At 51.7% G+C, this 20,683-nt stretch overlaps 1 protein-coding gene across 1 annotated transcript in view; it reads left to right on the forward strand.

Moving 5' to 3' along the window:
* The window catches only part of PPP1R1B (protein phosphatase 1 regulatory inhibitor subunit 1B), an 82,914-nt gene that overhangs the window by 16,027 nt on the left and 46,204 nt on the right, over positions 1-20,683 (forward strand). Inside the window, exons 3-4 of the mRNA XM_015419854.1 lie at positions 1,001-1,023; positions 8,294-8,369. Coding sequence (XP_015275340.1) covers positions 1,001-1,023; positions 8,294-8,369 — 99 coding nt within the window. The remainder of the gene's footprint in view (positions 1-1,000; positions 1,024-8,293; positions 8,370-20,683) is intronic.

Consider the following 20,683-nt stretch of genomic DNA (forward strand, 5'->3'; position numbering starts at 1 on the left):
GCTCTGCAACTTACCTGGCTGCTTCTTGCTCCGACTGAGGGCTGCTGGGAGCAGTGGGTGGGGCTCGTTGCATGTGCCCGCCCCCTGGGCTCCTTACTGCCGGAGCTCCGCTCCTGTGCGCTCCTGCAGGAAATGACCCCTGCGTGTTGCCCCAAAAAGTCAGACCAGAACCAAAGGGTTGAAATTAGATCAGAAGAGTTTTCGGCGAAACGTTAGGAAGAGCTTCCTGACAGAGTGGTTCCTCAGTGGAACAGGCTTCCTCGGGAGGTGGTGGGATTGCTTTCTTTGGAGGTTTTCAAACAGAGGCTAGATGGCCATCTGACAGCCATGCGGATTCTGTGAACTCAGGCAGATCGTGAGGGCAGGGAGGGTTGTAACCAGCAGCACAGACCCAGTACCTGGGGTGGTTTTCCCCGAGAAACACCCCAAAACAACCTCTGAACCTCCCACAAGCAGTGTCCTCAAAGCCAGGCTTTGCTTAAACAGTGGCTTTTGCTGGGAGGCTAGGACAACCACATTTTAACTGGGAAAGCTTAGGCCAAGTGCCGGGCCAGCTGCATCCTCCTTGCGACCCCTCCCCCCACACTCTTCTCTCCTGTCAGCTCAGTCCAAGAGGACTAAGAATGGGCAAGTCACTGTCTGCCTTTCTTACGCGCCCAGGGAAATGCTGATCACCTCTTTGGGGTCAGGAAACCATTTTTCTCCAGGCCGGTTTGCCATCTTCTGGGCATGGAACCGGGGGTGTGTGTGTGTGTCACTGAGGGTATGTGTGGGGGGGAGGTATTTCTGAATTTCCTGCCTTGTGCAGGGGGTTGGACTAGATGACCCCGGAGGTCCCTTCCAACTCTATGATTCTGTGCAGAGCTCTCGAGTGAGGAACGCTCTTTTAAAACAAGGGAGACATTGCGGTACTATAATAGCTGTCCACGTTAGCTGCTTTGACTAACCATATGATCTCTCCTCCCCCCCCCCCTTGTTTCCTTTCTCTCCTTCTCTACAGAAGATGAAGCGTCCCCGTATCAGGTCAGTACCTAGAGTGTAATCGCAAAACCTCTTAATGGCGGGCTGAAGTGGAGGGGAAAGGGCATGAACAAGGGTGTGTCTAGAATCTCGATAACAGAGATAAGCAGCTTTTGGTAGCCCTGTCCTCTTTGTAGGGCAGTGACTCTTACTCAGTGACTTGGGAACGACATGTGGTTCCCTGACATGGCACCCGTGGCTCTTCGGAGCACCATTCCCCAAAGGGGCACCCGCCCCATACTCCAGGAAAGTGGGCAAGGCCGCTGCCCAGTGGGGCTTGCAGTAGTCTCCACTGGAGTAATACATGAGCTGCAAACCTCCCTGGAGTGTAGGCCTTCTGCCAGGAATGGCTCTTTTCGTTGGGTTTAAATGTGGCTCTCTGTGATTCATAAAATTAGTACCACTGCTGTAGGGAATCCTGGGAATTGTTCTGTGAGGGATTTCTGATGGAGAATTCTCAGCATACCCCCCCCACACACACACACACCAAACTATAGTTTGAGTCCAGGGGCAACTTAAGACCAACAATTCTGGATATAAGCTTTTGTGTGCATGCACACTTCTGCAAAAAGTTTATACCCAGAATTAAACTTTGTTGGTCTTAAAGGTGCCACGGGACTCAGACTTTGTCAGTATAAAATCAGTAGAAGAAGAAGAAGAGACTGGATTTATACCCCGCCCTTCACTTGGAGTCTCAGAGCGGCTGATCCCACAAACGTTTTACTATCAGTAGTGTGGTGGTTAAAGTGTCAGACTTGGAGACCCAGTTTCAAATCTCCACTTGTGCCATGGAAGCCCGCTGGTTGACCTTGGGCCAGTCACACACTCTCAGCCTAACCTACCTCACAGGGTTGTTGTGAGGAGAGGAGAAGAGCGTAAGCCTCTTGGGGTCCATTTTTTTGGGGAAAATGGGAAATAGATGAGGTGAAGATACAGAGCTCCCCAAACTGCCTCTCCAGGTGTTATGGAAAGGGTTTTTCCTTCTATTGCAGAGTTTCTTCCCCACAAACGTTTTACTATCAGTGGTGTGGTGGTTAAACTGTCAGACTTGGAGACCCAGTTTCGAATCTCCACTTGTGCTATGGAAGACCGCTGGTTGACCTTGGGCCAGTCACACACTCTCAGCCTAGCCTACCTCACAGGGTTGTTGTGAGGAGAGGAGAAGAGCGTAAGCCTCTTGGGGTCCATTTTGGGGAGAAAAATGGGAAATAGATGAGGTGAAGAACAAAGCTCCCTCTAAGCTGTGGAGTCTTGTGAGCAAAAAATCTACTTTGTGAGACACTGGGATTAAAGTTGTGAGCGAGCCATTTGGCTACTGCATAAATCGGTTTGCTCTGGAGCCCTCCTTCCTGAGCTAGCTATGACAAAAATGTGTGAGCTGGAGGCTAAAGACCTGTGAGCTAGCTCACACTAACCTTAGAGGGAACACTGGCAAAGAAGTGATCTCCTGATGTCCTCTGGACATCTGGTGCAGAACCCCAGTGCCTATGGCCACTCCCCTAGAGGGCCACAGTCTGGATCCATCCTATTACGCGCCTGTGTACCTGGGAATGAAGTCTCAGCGTGGAGCCCCCCGAGCTTGCCTGGTCGACAGGTCACAGGAAGGCCCCCTAAACCACGTGTGTCCCGTAGCTAAACCCTCAGAGGAGGCCAAGTGAGTCACTGTTCCGAGCTTGTCACTTTCCAATCCAGAGACGCACTCACGTCAGTGACTCATGGCAGAAACAACGGGGGCAGGCTCTTCGGAAGGCAAACAACCCTTTCTTCAGTGCACCCTTAAAAGCCGGCCTTTTTCGCAGGGAGTGCGAGATTGAAAAGAGCCTGTCATTTTAATGTAGAAAAGGAGTGTGGATTCTTCACAAAGCGATTTGTTAATTCCCCCTCCGCCCCCACGTTCTTAGGCTTTGCCTTGAGGTGAGCCAGTTTCAGCCTTCGAGCGGCGGGAGGGAAACCTCCTCTTTGAGGGCTGATGGCCCTGCCTTGGCGGTGACGTTTGTTTTATTCTCTCCGGTTATACCCTGCCTTTCTCCCAAATGGGGTTCCCAAAGTGGCTTACGTCATTCTCTCCTTTTTCCTTTTTGCCTATATAACAACCACCTAGGAAGGTAGGCTCAGGCTGAAAGAGAGTGACTAAAAGGGAACCTCACATTTAGAGGCAATCAACTTCTCAATCCCAGTGCCAGGAGGCAACATCAGGAGAAAGCCTCGGCCTCTCTGCCCTATCATTGGCCCTCCAGAAGAACTGGTTGGCCGCTGTGTGAGACAGGATGCTGAACTAGATGGACCACTGGTCTGATCCAGCAGGCTCTTCTTACATTCTTTTAGATAGATTCATGGAGGATCAGTCTATCAATGGCTACTAGCCATGGTGACTGAGGGGAACCTCCGCATTCAGGGGCACTGAGCCTCTGAATCCCAGAGCCAGGAGGCAGCATCAGGGGAAGGCCTCGGCCTCTCTGCCCTATTGTTGGCCCTCCACAGGAACTGGTTGGCCCCTGTGTGAGACAGGATGCTGGACTAGATGGACCATTGGTCTGATCCAGCAGGGCTCTTCTGATGTTCTTATCAGGAGAAGGCCTCGGCCTCTATGCCCTGTTGCTGGCCCTCCAGAGGAACCGGTTGGCCACTGTGTGAGACAGGATGCTGGACTAGATGGACCATTGGTCTGATCCAGCAGGAGTCTTCTGAGGTTCTGATCAGGGGAAGGCCTCGGCCTCTAGACCCGGTTGTTGGCCCTCCAGAGGAACCGGTTGGCCACTGTGTGAGACAGGAGGCTAGACTAGATGGACCCCTGGTCTGATGCAGCAGGGCTCTCCTGATGTTCTTAAGATCCACTTGCATCCTACTGTGGTCCTCGTGGGTTCAAAAAGGAGGGGAATGGATCAGACAATCAGTTGCAGCAAGACCACCATGAAAGGCTGACCCATCCTGTGTCCTCAACAGCCCCCTGCCCCAGAAATTCAGCATGTAATCGCCCCCCTTCCGCTCGGCTACTTATCTCCTACCAAGGGAAGCTTGGGCAGCTACAGTTCTGTGCATCAAGCACCTGTGAAGAACAAAGTGTGAAGACAAAACCTTCCCCCCCCCTGTTCTGGATATCGGTTGAACTAAGGCATGCAGGGCTACTCTGCGATAGCTTCCGTGTGGCTGGGACACTCTTGGAGCTGCGAGTGAACCCTTAGGTGTGGGTGAGAGGGAGCAGCGGACTGTTTCTCGCGCTTCGAAGCTGAGCGGCGCAAGTAGATCTCCAAGGGACGGGCTGGCTGGGGAAATGTGGCTTCCTCTCCCCCTCCCCGCATCTCTTGGGAAGTAATTGGAAGGAGACACATCAAGTAGGGGTGCCAGCCTCCAGGTGGGGCCCGGGGATCCCCCGGAATTACAGCTCATCTCCAGACCACTGAGAGCAGTTCTCTTGGATAAAAGGGATGCTTTGGAGGGTGGACTCTATGGCATTGTGCCCCACTGAGGTCCCTGCCCTCCCCAGGCTCCATCCCCAAATCTCCAGGAGTTCCCCAACCTGGAGTTGGCAACCCAACCCTCACCGGTGTCCGGGGGGGACCAGGCAACCCTACGGCCTCCCAGGTTGCCACTCTGTGGCTCTGCACGGAACGCCCTTTGCTTCTTGTGCTGCAACTGAGCCGACGGCTTCTCTGCACTGGCAGACCTTGGCGTTTGCCCTCACACCAGCAACCAAAAGTGTCCACTGCAGAAGCCGAACTTGCTGACTGCTCCTCTCCCCCCCCCACAAACACATATACCACCCGCAGAGCAAGTTTATTTCTGCCTGCATTGTCCCCCTGACTTCTCCTTGATCTTCAATCATATTAAATTCCTCTGTAATGCGTGGCAAAATACGACCGTGGAATGGGATTCCCGGGGGCAGCAAGTCAGGAGCCAGAAGCTTAGAGCCTTTGAGAAAGTCTGGCTGCATTTCAAGCTCTCCCCATGACTTGTCTGTTGTTTTATCAGATTATCCCTTTAATTGGCCGGGGAAACTTGCCTCCCCACCGCTCATTTCCCATTTGGCAGTTTGTTTTGTAAAAAGGTAAAGTCCTTGGCAGAGGTCAGACAGACTATAGAACGTTTCCCCCCACACACACCCATTTCCCAGTCCAAAATAAGAAGACTAAAAAAAACCCCCAGAACTTAGTCCACATGACCAGGTGAATGACACAGAACGGTGTGGAAGTTTTGAGTTCTCCAGAACTCCTTTCAAATTAAAGAGGGCAATTAACGGTCTCCAGAAATGTAACAGGATATGGGTATAGGGATGGCAGCCTCCAGGTGGGGACTGGGGATCCTCCGGAATTAGAGCTCACCTCCAAATGGCAGACATCAGTTCCCCCAGAACAAATGGATGCTTTGGAGGGTGGACGCCAGTGTTCCCTCCAGAGGTCACTTCGGGGGGAATCGCGGGGGATCGCTGTTCCCCCGGGTGAGGTACGGGGGGCAGGGCACATGACGAAGCCCCACCCCCTGCTTCCGGCCGCCCCGCTTCCGGCCCTCATTCAGCCAGGAGGAGGCAGGAGAAGAGGGAGGGTAAGTTGCTTCCTCCCTGCCTCTCCCCACCCCTGCCTGCCTGGGGCCAGGGAGGGCCTTCGCGGGGCTTCCTTGCACTCCCGCCGGGACCATTGGGGGCGGGGTGTGTGGCCTCATGACACACGTCCGGTGATATCAGGGTGTGTGGCCTTATGACACACTTCCAGTGATGTCAGGGGGTGTGGCCTTATGACACACTTCCGGTGATGTCAGCATATGCTAATGAGTTATGCTAATGAGTTCCCCTAGCTCTTTTTCTACAAAACGACCCCTAGTTCCCTCTAAGCTGAGTTAGTGTGAGCTAGCTCACAGTTTTTTAGCCTCCAGCTCACACATTTTTGTCTTGGCTCAGGAAGAATGGCTCCAGAGCAGACTGGTGTATGTAGTGGCCAAATGGCTCGCTCGCAGCTTTAATGCCAGTAGAATTTTGCTCACAGGACTCCACAGCTTAGAGGGAGCATTGGTGGACACTGTGGCGTTGTGTCCCACTGAGGTCCCTGTCCTCCCCAGGCTCCATCCCGAAATCTCTGGGAGTTTCCCAACCTGGATCTGGAAGCTCTGCCCTCCCCCCTTCTCCTGCCGGTGACCAGGGGGGACCTGGTGGCAACCCCAGGTGCAAAGCCAGAGTTGATGGGCGAAGAAGAGATGGAGAAGGGCTAACTTGACTGTCAGCTTAGCTGAAGGAGGCTTAATTAACCAGCCACCTTTTAAACCAATCCATTCCGTAATTCACAGATTCTATCGAAAATGACTTGTGCAGTGCCAGAAGCAGCTGTCTATTTTTAGGTACTGAAAGAAGTGTGAGAACTTGCAATTTAACACACAAAAGCTAATGCGCTCATTGTTAGAAGAGAACATGTCATTCCCTGCTTCCTCCCCTGCTCAAACATTTTCCTTTTTATTCCCCACGAGAGCAAAACTCCAGGACCGAACTAGCTCTCAAAATCAGCACATAGGTGAATTTAATTCTTAGCCCCACCGATTAATAGTTGCCATCTCTGATTCAACAAGTGGAGCCTCAGTTGACTGATTGATGGCATAGACATCCTGTTGAACTTTCTCGCTGGGGAGCAAGGGCTGGCCCGATTAGCAGGCAGATCTAGGCAGTCGCCTAGGGCACCAGACTCTGAGGGGTATCAGAAAGGTTAGAGAAGCTTTCTCTACTGGTGTGACAGGAAGCTTGGTGTGAACTGGCTTCTATAATCTGGTCTTCCATAGTTGCCATGGTGGAACGTGAAAGGCTTTCCGGCCCTTCCTTGCAAACTTACGTGGTTCTCTCTTTGTGATTCTCTAATTTGATCCCACATGCTGGTTGTGATCTTGGCAGTTTTTTAAAGCCTGTCCTGTGCCAATTGCACACTTTCCTCCAAATGGATCAATCCCAAGCGATTCTTACATTCAGTGGTTTGCAGAAACTCCATGTGGCTCAGCCTCCATTTTAATGTTAGGCTTCCGGAGACTGCCAAAAGGGTCCCTCCCAACTTTGTTCACTGAAGCATTAAAGGAAAAAACGTTTTCAAAGATTTAGGCTTCCCATCCCAGTGTCTCTCTCTCTCTTTACATCTCATGTCAATTTCATTCCATGCTGACGATTCCCCCTTTATCTTGTTTGCATGCAGCACTGAAATTCTTTGCCTCCTCTCCAAACCCCCCTTTCAAGTCAATACCCAGCAGGGAACGAAACCTCATCCAGCTCCTTTTAAACTCCCCCCCCTTCATTTTAAATGTTCTAAATTCAGCAATCCGAGACTAGAGATGATCTCGTATCTCTAGAGTCATGGTGCTTGTAAAAGGAAAAAATGAGCAGAAAATGGAACTTGTACACCGATGAACGGGGGGGAGGATGACAGAAGGTGCGGAGTGGGTGGGACAACCTGAGATTTCACATAAAATCCCACATTCGCGGTGTAAAGTAGTATTTCCTTTTGTCTGTCCTGAACCTACTGCCCATCAGCTTCATTGGGTGCCCTGGAGTTCTAGTCTTGTGGGAGAGGGAGAAAAAAAAATCTCTCTTTGTCATCTCTTCTCTAAACTGAAAAGTCCCAAACTCTTCACCCTTTCCTCATTGGGAAGAGTCTCCAACCCCCTAATTAATAGATGAATTGATCAAAGCTCTGTTTTGGTTGACTCAGAAGAACTCCTCCCTTAACTGACAGCAGATTCCCCCCCTCTATGAGTACTCAGCAGCACTTGCTGATGGTTTCTGCCAACTTTAACAGCACCCCTCTTCTCCCGCTGTCTTAGGAGGGGGTGCCTCTCCTCAGGAGGTGCTCTGCATGCACACATACTCTGAGACCAAAGAAATGATGTGTTTGGACTCCAGGGTATCGTTTTTATGGATATGGAAATGTGTGCAGACTTAAGGGATTCATCGATCAAGATGTAATATTAATCAACCGAGGTGTCTTTCATTGGGTTGCGGCCTTTATTTGGAATCTGGCATTTCAGAAGCAGCTTCCAAAAGGTGGAATGTGGAGGAGCAGCTGTTAAAAAAAAGAAAAGAAAAGCAAAAAAAAAGCCCCAGCAGCATGCATGCAAAATCCACGCTCACAAAAGAACACTTTGGATCAAAGCCAGTCTCTTAATTTAACCAACTCTTCTGATTGCTTTCTTAATTTTGCCACACTTCAAGTCACATCCCCAACCTTTAGCTCCTCTGGGAAATCTTCAGAGGCTTGTTCTGCCTTTGAACCGGTAACTCTGATTCCTCTTCTTCCTTTCTTTTTTCTTCCAGAGAGCTTTGGGCGAAGGCTACCACCTTAAAAACAAAAGGAATGCCCCCTGTGTCTACACACCCCCTTCTCTTAAAGGTAAGGCAGCTTGGAACGTTCTCTTCCTTGCAGTTTGTTGAACTGAAATGCTGAAGTGCAATTAGAAATCTCCAGGGGTCATCTTTTGCTGTATGGGTCACTCCTGGTCCAGGACCAGAGCATTTCTGGGAGTTTAGGCATCCCAAGGCTTATTCGGCAGGGGGCTGTTTATACAGTGAGTGATTACAATGTGGAATTAAATGGCAGCGGATGGAGTCATGGCCACAGGATCGATGGCTTTAAAAGGGGATTAGACAGATTCATGGAGAAGTCTCTCAATGGCTACTAGCCATGGTGACTAAAGGGAACCTCCACGTTCAGAGGCACTAATCCTCGGAATCCCAGAGCCAGGAGGCAACATCAGGGGAAGACCTCGGCCTCTATGCCCTGTTGTTGGCCCTCCAGAGGAACTGGTTGTCCCCTGTGTGAGACAGGATGCTGGACTAGATGGACCACTAGTCTGATCCAGCAGGGCTCTTCTGATGTAGGGGAAGGCCCCGACCCCTATGCCCTGTTGCTGGCCTTCCAGAGGAACTGAGTGGCCACTGTGTGGGACAGGATTCTGGAATAGATGGACCACTTGTCCATCCAGCAGGTCTCTCTTGATGTCCTCATGATGGCTGAACAGCTTCAGGCTTTTTTGGAGGAGATGGCTCATTTGGATCCATTTCAGGTCACTTTTGAGATGACTCTCACTAGAAGGGACATGGTGAAGTGTAACCCTGCTGGTTTACACCTCTTTTGGGCTGACTAGTTAGAGAAGGTGGATTGGGGCCAGCTGTTTGGCCCTGTGGCAGTTGTGCCATGGAGTTCTCAGGCATTTTTTCTTGCTCAACACCTTCTGAATGAGGCCATCAAAAGTGAAAGATGGTGGCCAACTTTTTCCCCTTTATCATGTAGATTATTTGAGACAATGAATGAGAGGATGGGGGCAGGGCTCAGCTGGACAGCCCAAGGAAGGGAACACGTGAATGCATGAAGCTGCCTTTTACTGAATCAGACCCTTGGTCCATCAAGGTCAATATTGTCTACCCGGGCTGGCAGCAGCTCTCCCAGGGTCTCCGGCAGAGACCCTTTCACATCACCTGCTACCTGGACTTCTTAACTGGAGATGCCATGGATTGAGATGCCAGGGATCGTGGGTACTCAATGAAATTGCTGAGCAGTCGGGTTACAACGGATAAAAGGAAGTCCTTCTTCACCCAAAAAGTGATGAACACGTGGAATTCACTGCCATAGGGGGTGGTGGCGGCTACAAGCATGGACGGCTTCAAGAGGGAATTAGATAAGCATAGGGAGCAAAGGTCCATCAGTGGCTATTAGCCACAAGGTATAGATAAGGAACGGTGCTGCGGTGGCTCAAGTGGTTAAGACGCGGAACTGGTATTGTACCTTGTTGAGGTCCCTCCCCTTCTGAAAACCTGCCCGCCCCCCAGGCTCCACCTCCAAAATATCCAGGTATTTCCTAAGCCAGAGCTGGCAAGCCCGTGAAAATCTGGCTGTGTTGGACTTCATTTTGGCCAGCAGAGAAAAAAGAAGAGCCATTTTAATTTGCCGGTTGCCTATTTGTTTGGACTCAGCGTGGGAAGGGGCAGTTTGTGATGGGCTGCTGATGGATAACCATGAGGACTAGAAACATTTGCTTTTCAAAAATGTATTTGCATTATTTATAGCCCGCCTTTCTCACAGGGACTCAAGGCAGCAGATGCCGAGAAAATACAAGATTAATTCTGAATAGGAGATGTAGATCATGAGCTCCAAATAGAAAGCGCCTTATGAAGCATTAGGAGCTGCGGTGGCTCAAGTGGTTAAGACGCTGAACTGCAGGCTGTGGAAGGTCAGTAGTTCAGCAGTTCGAGACCCAGGGTGCCGCATGACGGAGTGAGCTCCCGTCTCTAGTTCCAGCTCCTGCCAACCTAGCAGTTCGAAAGCAAGACATTGCAAGTAGATAAATAGGTACCACTTTGGTGGGAAGGTAACAGCATTCCATGCGCCTCAGTGTTTAGTCATGCCGGCCACATGACCACGGAAACGTCTTCGGACAGCGCTGGCTCTTCGGCTTGGAAACGGAGATGAGCACCGCAACCCTAGAGTTGGATTCGACTGGCTTTTGAGCAAGGGAACCTTTACCTTTTATAGATAGGAACTCTCGGTCTGGGGCAAGGGATGCTCTGTATTCTTGGTGCTTCTAAGAACCTTAGAAGACACGATTCAGGGCTCGGACAGAAACAAGATGCCTCTTTTTGACTATAAATGTAAGCTGCCGGTCTCCTGCATCTTCCACTTGCCTTGGGGACGTGCAGGGAAGGGAGACGGGCTTTAACCCTTCAACTTCCATTTGCTGGACTCTCCTACTCTGCTGTTAGCATTTTAAGGGGGGGGGAAAGGTCCTTTAAATATATATAGCAATAACTGGGGGAGCCAAGCGTTGAATAATGAAACAAAAGAGAGGTTGAAGAATGAAACCCTCTCACCCTTCCTGCATGACCCAAATTGTGGCCGCAGGAGCCAGCCGTGTGCCTTTCAACAGACAGGCTGCAACTCCTCTCTTCGACCCCGGAGACAAGCTAATTTCATGTGCCGTCTCACACTAGATCTCAGTAACAAAAGACAGGTCAGTCTATTCATTTAGGATTAAATCCCGGCTAGCGGTTGTTTCTTTTCCTATTTACCAACATGACATTTTTACAGCAGCCCTTTAACACCCAAAGAGTTATCGATTGTGGCATTTAGGAGATCTTTGGCTGAAAGGAGGGCTGGGAGAACAGATAACCTCATCAGTCTTCCACCCGGTCAACTCCAGACATTTTTCTTTGTGGTGCCTTCTCCCACCCACTGCAGGTACAACTGACTCAGCTGCCTACACACGTAACAGCCAAGTACCAGAAAATATATAAGCAACAAACACCCCCCCCCAAAAAAAAGGCCTTGCGATAGACATGCTACCTTGCTGACATCCAAAGGCAGCCAATTAATACTGCGCCTTTAAAAGCAGCCTGAAGCACATCAAATTTAGTAGGTTCACTTCACCAGAGCCTTAAAGAAGAAGACAAATTTGGACTTATACCTCGCCCTTCACTACCCGAAGGAGGCTCAGAGCAGCTTACAGTCTCCCTTCCCTTCCCCTCCCCACAACAGACACCCTGTGAGGTAGGTGGGGTTGAAAGAGCTCTCTTGAGGACTGCTCATGAGAGGACAGTTCTGAGAGAACTTGTGACTGACCCACGGTCACACCAGCAGCTGCATATGGAGGAGTGGGGAATCGAACCCCGTTCTCCCAGATTAGAGTCCGTTCTCTTAACCACCACACCAAACTGGCTCTTAAAAACATCACCTGCTCTTTATCAGTGTCGGGGTGCTGTTTAAAGCAGCCCGATTATTACTTCCAAGCTTTCCACTCTTCTCTGTGCCCGAATGTCACACTCCATCCATCTGTCCATCCATCCATCCTTGCATGCCTTCTCTCTGCTTGCCACTGCTGGTCCTGGAAGGAGGCGAGGGTAGGGGGCTGCCAGAGGACCCCCTAGACCAGCCCGAGTCTCTTGCTCTAGCAGTTCTGCATGGAGCTCACGAGAAGGTCGGAGGCCGCCCTGGGGAAGCTTCAGTTTGCACAGCCCACTAGGGCTACCTACCAGCCTCAAATTAAGGCCCGGAATTCTCCTGGAATAACTCCTGACCTCTAGGCTGCAGAGGTCGTTTCCCCTGGAGGAAAGGGCAGCTTCAGAGGGTGAACTCTCTGGTACACCATAGACTCTAGGAGAAGTGGAAGTCCTAGAGTGACATCATATCCCCGCTGACGACCCTTCCCAAATCCTGCCCTTCCCAGGCACTGCCACCAAATATCCAGGAATTTCCCAAGCCTCGGTTGGCAACCTTATAACCCACGACTTTGAGGTTTGCTTTGCTGGGGTTGCCAGGTCTGTCTGGGTTGGGAAATACCTGGAAGTGTGGGGGGTGGCGCCCGAGGAGGGCAGGGTTTGGGGAGAGGAGGGACTTCAATGGAGTACAGGGCCATAGAGTCCACCTTCCAGAGCCTCCATTTCCTTCGGGCGAGCTGAGCTCTGTCGCCTGGAGATCAGTGGGAACAGCAGGAGATCTCCAGCCACTCCCTGGAGTCTGGCACCCCTACCTGAGAGCATCCCTCAAAATGTTGGAGCCACACTGCCTCACTGCACCAGACTGGTACACTCCCCCTCGTTTTCTGTTCCCCAGGGTCCAAAACTGACCTCTGGGAGGGGCCGTAGCTCAGTAGCAGAGCATTTGGTTAGCCGGCAGAAGGTTGCAGGTTCAATCCCCGACACCTTCAGTTTTTGAAAAAAGGACCAGGTAGGAGGTGATGTGACAGGCCTCCGCTTGGGACCCTGGAGGGCCGTTGCCCGTCTGATTCACCCTGGCCCGGATGGACCCCGGGTCGGAGTCGGCAGAGGGCAGCTTCAGGTGCTCAGGTGACAGATCTTCTCCTCCTTCCCCGGGCGGCGTTAAGAAAAGCACGAAACCTTGGCGCGCGGCCGGGAAACGTGCCGAACCGATTTGGACGGCAGAATCCCGGTCGTGTAAGTGGGACGTTTGGTTCCGCGTGCCTTCCAGCTCCCTTGCACATGTCAGCCAGAAATGCTCCTCTTCTCAGACCTGCACGGCACGCCCTTGCGGCTGAATTCCTGCAGGCTGTCTGGGAACTGGCGATGCAAAGGAAACCGGTCCCTTCAGCGCCGAATGGGGATGTGTGAAGTGCCCCCTCTTCCCACCCTACACTTTTATTTTTATATTTCCCCGCAAGCGGTTGACAACGCCATCTGTTCGAGAGCTAGCCGTTCGGCAGAAACAAAGCGAACCCGGGATTGGGCTGGGCTGGGTCGGGAGAGGGCGTGAACACGCGTGGGCTTGTACGTTCACGCACCAGACTTTGCACCACTGTGTGTTCACCGAAGTCACCCTGGATCGAAAGCATCAAGATTCCATGGAGATGGGCTGACTCACAGCCCTGCCTGCGTTATCAGCCCTCTCCCCGATTGTATCCTTGCAACAATTGTGGCCCGGATCCAAAAGAATAATGCTACAGTTTGGGCTCATGTTTCTCAAACCACAATCCCCTGCGCCACGTGGTAAGCCGCCTTTGAAACTTTCGAAAGCCGCGGCTCAGTGGAAGAGCTGTTGTTGGAAGGGGAGAGAAGTAGGAAGAAACCCCACTGGTGACATCCAAGCACTTGAGTATATAATTGTGTTTTGGGGTGGCCACCGTCCTATGGGGTGGCGAGAAAAAATGCGCTCCCTCAGCCATTTGCCTGTCGGCTGCCGCTCGGTACGACTGGCGTGCCATTGGCTGGGGGGGGAGGGACGAGCCTCGCTGCCTTGGCCCACGTGGCCCAGGAAGAGGCGACAAGCGGCCAGCGGAGAGACGGACGAGGGTGCGGGGTGCGAGAGGTGCTGAGGCGGCCATATCACACTTTCCTCACCCAGTGCGACCTGGGATGGGGAAGCCGCGCGACCTTCTTTGGGGATGGGGGGTTCCCGTGCTTTTCTTGCCCCAAGGCGGCCGAGCAGGAGCAGCTGCCCAGAGACCCCCGCCCCCTTCCGAGGCAAGCGAGCCGAGAAGGGGCCGGCCAGCCCTTTGCGGCCCTACCCGTTAGTTCTTCTGCCCTCCTGCCGAGGCGGCCGGGCAGGAGAGGCCAGCCAGAGCCCCCCCACCCCATCCTGGCCCAGCCGCCGAGGCCATTAAGGTTTCTCAGTCTGTAGTCGTAAAATAAAATTTGAGTCTGGTGGCACCTTAAAAGCCAGTTTGGTGTAGTGGTTAAAGCGCACGGACTCTAATCTGGGAGAACCGGGTTTGATTCCCCACTCCTCCACTTGCAGCTGCTGGATGACCTTGTGCAAGCCGTAGTTCTGGCACAGCTCTTCTTGAAAAAGAGCCGCTTCTGTCAGAGCTCTCTCAGCCCCACTTGCCTCACAGGGTGTCTGTTGTGGGGAGGGGAAGAGACAGGAGTTTGTCAGGCGCTCTGAGACTCCTTTGGGTAGTGAAGGGCGGGGTATAAATCCAACATCTTCTTCTTCTTCTTTTACCTCACAGGGTGTCTGTTGTGGGGAGGGGAAGGGAAAGGAGTTTGTCAGCCGCTCTGATTCTCCCTTGGGTAGTGAAGGGCGGGGTATAAATCCAGTCTCTTCTTTCTTCTTCTTCTTCTTCTTCAAGACCAAGAATATTTTCCAGGGTGTAAGCCTTTGTGGGCCTTGACCTGGATAGGCCATGCTCACCCGATCTCTTCAGATCCCAGAAGCTAAGCAAGGGCAGGCCCTGGTCAACCTTTGAATGGGAGACCACCAAGGAAGTCCGGGGTCACGATGCACGGGCAGGCGATGGCAAACCACCTCTGTCCATCTCTCGCCATGAGGACCCTCCAGGGTCGCCATAAGTCAGTGGTGACTTGACAGCGCGTCTTCCCACCCCCGAGCTTTTGTGACTCAAAGCTAATTTCATCAGATATCTGAAAATGTGAGCTTTGAGTCACGAAAGCTTATACCCTGGGAAATTTTTCTTGGTCTTTTAAGGCGCTACTAAGACTGGAATGTTGTATTGATTTTAGAGGACCTTTGCAAGTTTAGCTGCCAAGAATGCATTATTGGGGGGGGCACGGGGGCTATAATAATTTTCCCTGCCACCATTTCCCCATCCTTGGCCCCGGTCACACGGGCCAGATAACGTGGGCATGGCTGTCCGCCCCGGAGCAAAATAAAGCGCGGTAGCCCGATCACACGGTCCCCCAAGTCTCCATGCTTCGGCTGTTAGCTGGCGATCACACGGTGATGCTGCAGCGTGGCAAAGAAGCGGCACAGTGCGATCACACAAGCGTTTCGCGTTTGTGCGCATGCGCAGTTCCGCAGAGCAGCACTGCTTTCAGTTTTGTGTTTGTGCGCATGCACTTACGAAAAATGGAGCTGCGGTGGCTCAAGTGGTTAAGATGCTGAACTGCAGGCTGTGGAAGGTCGGTAGTTCAGCAGTTCAAGACCCGGGTGCCGCATGACGGAGTGAGCTCCTGTCTCTAGTTCCAGCTCCTGCCAACCTAGCAGTTCGAAAGCAAGAAATTGCAAATAGATAAATAGGTACCACTTCGGTGGGAAGGGAACAGCGTTCAGTGTGCCTTGGTGTTTAGTCATGCCGGCCACATGACCACGGAAAGGTCTTCGGACAGCGCTGGCTCTTCGGCTTTGAAACGGAGATGAGCACCGCAACCTTAGAGTCGAACTCGACTGGCTTTCGAGCAAGGGAACCTTTACCTTTACTTACGAAAAACATCCGGTTTGCAACGGAACATGGATGGGCGCTGGATGCTATGAGATACTAGCGCTTCCGCGATCAGATGCCCGCCTGTGCCGCACGTTTTCCGGATACTAGTGCACTTTCCTTGGTACTTTTTAACTCTGCATCTTCGGCTGGACGCTACGGGTTGGCCAGAGGTGCGCTACGCTTCCCAGATGTTGCGGTGTGATCGCGCCCCGAAAATCCGCCCGACAATCGTGCCTTTTGTGCGGCAAATTCTCCGTGTGACCGGGGCCCTTGAACAGTTTTTACCAGTATGGGAGGAAAAAATATGGGGCACCTGTTCAGTTTCCCCCCAGTGAAGGTAGAAGCAGATCGGGGGTGCCTTTGTTCCAGAGAAAACAGCAGGTAAGGGAAAGGAGTGAAAGCCCCCTACTGCCTCCGTCACAGCAGTCTCTTCCTTGATAGGGTTGCCAGTCTCCAGGTGGCACCCGGAGACCTCCCGCTATTACCATTGACCTCCAGCTGACCAAGATCAGTTAAGAACATAAGAACATAAGAGATGCCAATGTTGGATCAGGCCAAAGGCCCATCCAGTCCAACACTCTGCATCACATAGTGGCCAAAAATACCAGGTGCCATCAGGAGGTCCACCAGTGCGGCCAGGAGAAGCCCTCCCACTGTTGACCCTCCCCCCCCCAAGCACCAAGAAGACAGAGCATCACTTGCCCCAGAGTCTTTATCTATACCTTGTGGCTAATAGCCACTGATGGACCTCTGCTCCATATGCTTATCTAATTCCCTTTTGAAGCCGTCCATGCTTGTAGCCGCCACCACTTCCTGTGGCAGTGAATTCCAAGTGTTCATCACTCTTTGGGTGAAGAAGGTACTTCCTTTTATCCGTTCTAACCCGACCGCTCAGCAATTTCATGGAGTGCCCACGAGTTAGGGTTAGGGTTAGAGAAAGTACCTCTTTCTCTACCTGCTCTTTCCCATGCATAATCTTATAAACCTCGATCATGTCATCCCTCAGCCATCGTTTCTCCAAGCTAAAGAGCCCCAAGCGCTTTAACCTTTCCTCATAGGGAAAGTGTTCCAACCCTTTTATCATTCGAGTTGCCCTTTTCTGCACTTTTTCCAAAGCAATAATATCCTTTTTGAGGTGTGGTGGCCAGAACTGCACACAGTATTCCAAATGAGGTCGCACCATTGATTTATATAGGGGCATTATGATATTGGCTGATCTGTTCCCTGGAGAAAATGGCTGCTTTGGAGGGCGGAGTCTATGTCACGGGACCCTGCGGAGGTCTCTCTCTGCAAACCCAGCCTCCCCAGCTTCATCCCCCAAATCTCCAGGTATTCTCTAACCCAGAGCTGGCGACCCTGTAAAATGCTAAAGCAGTCCTGGTAGCCGAATCTGCAAAGGGAGAGAAGTCAGAAGAAACACATCCTTGCAGCAGGGCCCAAGCGCTTGGCCTAACTTTACCCAGTGAGCCTCTTTGCGGAGGGGTGTGTGTGGAATTGGAACCCAGGTCTCCCTAGGACCAGCCCACCCCACTTTGACTCTCTGCATTTGTTGTAGTTTTATTGTATTTCCCAGTCAAAATCTACAAAAGCATGCCGTGTACTTCGCCAACAAGGGAGAGGAAGAAACAAGGAGATTAAATAAGCACAAAGACAAAATATATTTTCATTCGCTTTGAACAAGCTAGCCAAGGAGAAGCTGGGTTGGGCGACTGGCGTCAGTCCCAATGTCCGGTCCTTCGTCTAATCTTGGGCAACAACGGAGGTCAAATCATCTCCCCCGGCTTTCCTAGAACTAGCGCTGTTTAATGTCGGGTCTGCCCTTAATGAAACAATAACAATTCCACTTGATCCTGGGCGAGGGAGGTGAGCTGGCAGGCGGCACGGAGGCCCGGATGCATAAAGCTGCCGCTCCTGTCTTGTCACGGCGGCCGCAGCTGCCAGGCAGCTCCAGCATGAAGGAGATGAAACAGGTCTGTGATACGGCGGCCGTCGTTCCTATAGATGCCACCTGGGCCCCACGACACAGTTGGCCCACTGATGAAGCATCTGGAGGGAGAAAGAGACCTGGCTGTGGCCTTTCATGTTCCAGGGACCTCCGGGCTAGACTACTGCCCTGTGTTCTTCGTGGGTCCACCCTTGAAGGTGTTTGGGAAATGGCAGCTGGCACGAAACGCTGCAGCTAGATTGATATTGAGCATTAACTATGAAAAAAAACACACCCCACATCGTGCCTATACCCTGCAGTAGCTACTGATACAGTTCCAGATGCAAGATTTGCAAATGCAAGGTCTCCCCAATCCTGGGTGAGCGCACTAGCTGCCGTACTTCCACATTGGGTCCTCGTTGGTGTCTTCTGACTCACTTCCCCCCCTCTCTCTTTCTCTCGCTCTCTCAACTTCAAACAGTCACTTCTTACTCCTCCTCTCTCCAACTAAATCTATGTTTATGGCTTTGACATAATGCCAGGTGGAGATGAGTGACAGCAGCGTAGTGCGTGGACTCACCCACACGGACTCGCGCACAGTGGCTGCAAGCACCTTCCAGATTTAGCACCAGCGTCAGCCGCATCCCCCCCCCTCCCCGGTGACAATCGGGGGGAGCCACTCCCCAACGGAGGTTGGAAGCGCCAAGAATGGCTGCAGCCCAGAGCATGTTTGACAACAAAAGCCCTCTTTAAAGGCCTCCTTTTGTCGCTGTGTGTGTTTCCACAATCTGCTGTTTGCATTGTGAGGGCTGCCAATTATTACTGGAACGCTTCCTGCAGAACGCGGCCCACGGTGAAGCCGCTGGGATTGGCCACCGGCAGGATTCTCAGCTCTGTCCTGACTTCCACTCGAAATCTGAGACTGGGACTAGTTCCTTGCGTGTGTGTGTGTGGGGGGGAGCGGGTACCACTTAGGATGGTCAGCTCCCCCCCCCCTCAGGCACTGGCAGGGAATGAAGGAAGGTTGCCAGATCCAGGTTGGGGGACTCCTGGAGATTTGGGGGTGGAGCCTGGGGAGGACAGGGCTCAGTGTGGGCCTCAATGCCGCAGAGTCCACCTGTAGTACGAATCCTCTGTGTTTCCCTGGTTCCAATTAACAGGGAGAATTTTGGAATACTGTGTGCAGTTCTGGTCACCACACCTTAAAAAGCATATTATAGCTTTGGAAAAAGTGCAGAAAAGGGCAACTCGAATGATAAACGGGTTGGAACACTTTCCCTATGAGGAAAGGTTAAAGCGCTTGGGGCTCTTTAGCTTGGAGAAAAGACGACTGAGGGGTGACATGATCGAGGTTTATAAGATTATGCATGGGATAGAGCAGGTAGAGAAAGAGGTACTTTTCTCCCTTTCTCACAATACAAGGACTCGTGGGCACTCCATGAAATTGCTGAGCGGTCGGGTTAGAACGGATAAGAGGAAGTACTTTTTCACCCAAAGAGTGATTAACACATGGAATTCACTGCCACAGGAAGTGGTGGCGGCTACAAGCATGGACGGCTTCAAAAGGGAATTAGATAAGCATATGGAGCAGAGGTCCATCAGTGGCTATTAGCCACAAGGTATAGATAGGGACTCTGGGGCAAGTGATTCTCTGTCATCTTGGTGCTTGGGGGGGGTCAACAGTGGGAGGGCTTCTAATGTCCTGGCCCCACTGGTGGACCTCCTGATGGCACCTGGTATTTCTGGCCACTGTGGGATACAGAGTGTTGGACTTGATGGGCCTTTGGCCTGATCCAACATTGGCATCTCTTATGTTCTTATGAGAAACAAAGCAAACAGGGATTGGCCCCCTCAGATACCAACCAGCGTCTCCCAGGTTACAACAGGAGACATCGTGTTTTATATTTCACATTACATCAGAGAAATGAAACAGAATTATTGGTTGCAGCAAACTTTGTCAAACTGCGTCACACCTTCCTGATTGGGCCTGGGCCTGTGGGTTGCATTCTCTCAAGCGAAAATGTACCTCTTTTAGTTAAACAATGGGCCTTCTTCTTCCCCAGGCCATGAAGTTCTAAAAGTATCTAATGTAGCAGATATGGGTACATAGCGCTGTCTATTCTTCATCTAACTTAAGCTAACTGACATCAGGAACATGTGCAGCTATAGCTGGCCAGAACAAGCAAGGTCACAAGCAGCATAACTGCCTGTCGGCATTTAGCATTCCTCCCATCGTGCATTTAAGCAATGAACCAAAGTGAATATTTGAATATAGGTTCATGATTGATTTCTGTCCATGTAATTAAAATCATAAACAGCACTTAACATACATAGCACAGAAAGGTTAAGCGTACCCGCAAAGCTCGTTCTGCTAGTCAGTGGCAGAGTGCAAAGTGCTTTAACGGTGTTTCATAAACTGTGCGTACAACAAATCCTCCAAAGCAGCCATTTTCTCCGGGGGAACTGATCTCTGTAGTCTGGAGATGAGCTGTAATTCTAGGGCATCCCCAGGTCCCACCTGGAGGCTGGCATCCCTAGTGCCACTGTGGGGAGCAGTGTTCCCTCTAAGCTGAGTTAGGGTGTAAATGTGATTAATAAGTAAATAAATAAACTCGAGGGCGTCCAATGAAGCTGGCGAGCAGAAGGTTCAGGAAGGGCAGAAGGAAACACAACTTGACACGGAGAGTGATTCAAATGTAGACTTCGCTGCCAGAGGGTGGAGTGATGGCCACAGGAATAAACAGCTTTCAAAGGGGATTAGATAGATTCATGGAGGAGGAGTCTATCAATACCCATGGTGACTGAGGGGAACGTCCACATTCAGAGGCACTAATCCTCTGAATCCCAGAGCCAGGAGGCAACATCAGGGAAAAGGCCTCGGCCTCTCTGCCCTGTTGTTGGCCCTCCAGAGGAACTGGTTGGCCGCTGTGTGAGAGAGGATGCTGGACTAGATGGACCACTGGTCTGATCCAGCAGGGCTCTCCTGATGTTCTCATCAGGGAAAGGCTTCGGCCTCTCTGCCCTGTTGTTGGCCCTCCAGAGAAACTGGTTGGCCGCTGTGTGAGACAGGAGGCTGGACTAGATGGACCATTGGTCTGATCCAACAGGGCTCTC

The sequence above is a fragment of the Gekko japonicus genome, unplaced genomic scaffold (genome assembly GCF_001447785.1).
Source record: "Gekko japonicus isolate JY-2015 unplaced genomic scaffold, Gekko_japonicus_V1.1 scaffold2853, whole genome shotgun sequence".
Taxonomy (NCBI): domain Eukaryota; kingdom Metazoa; phylum Chordata; class Lepidosauria; order Squamata; family Gekkonidae; genus Gekko; species Gekko japonicus.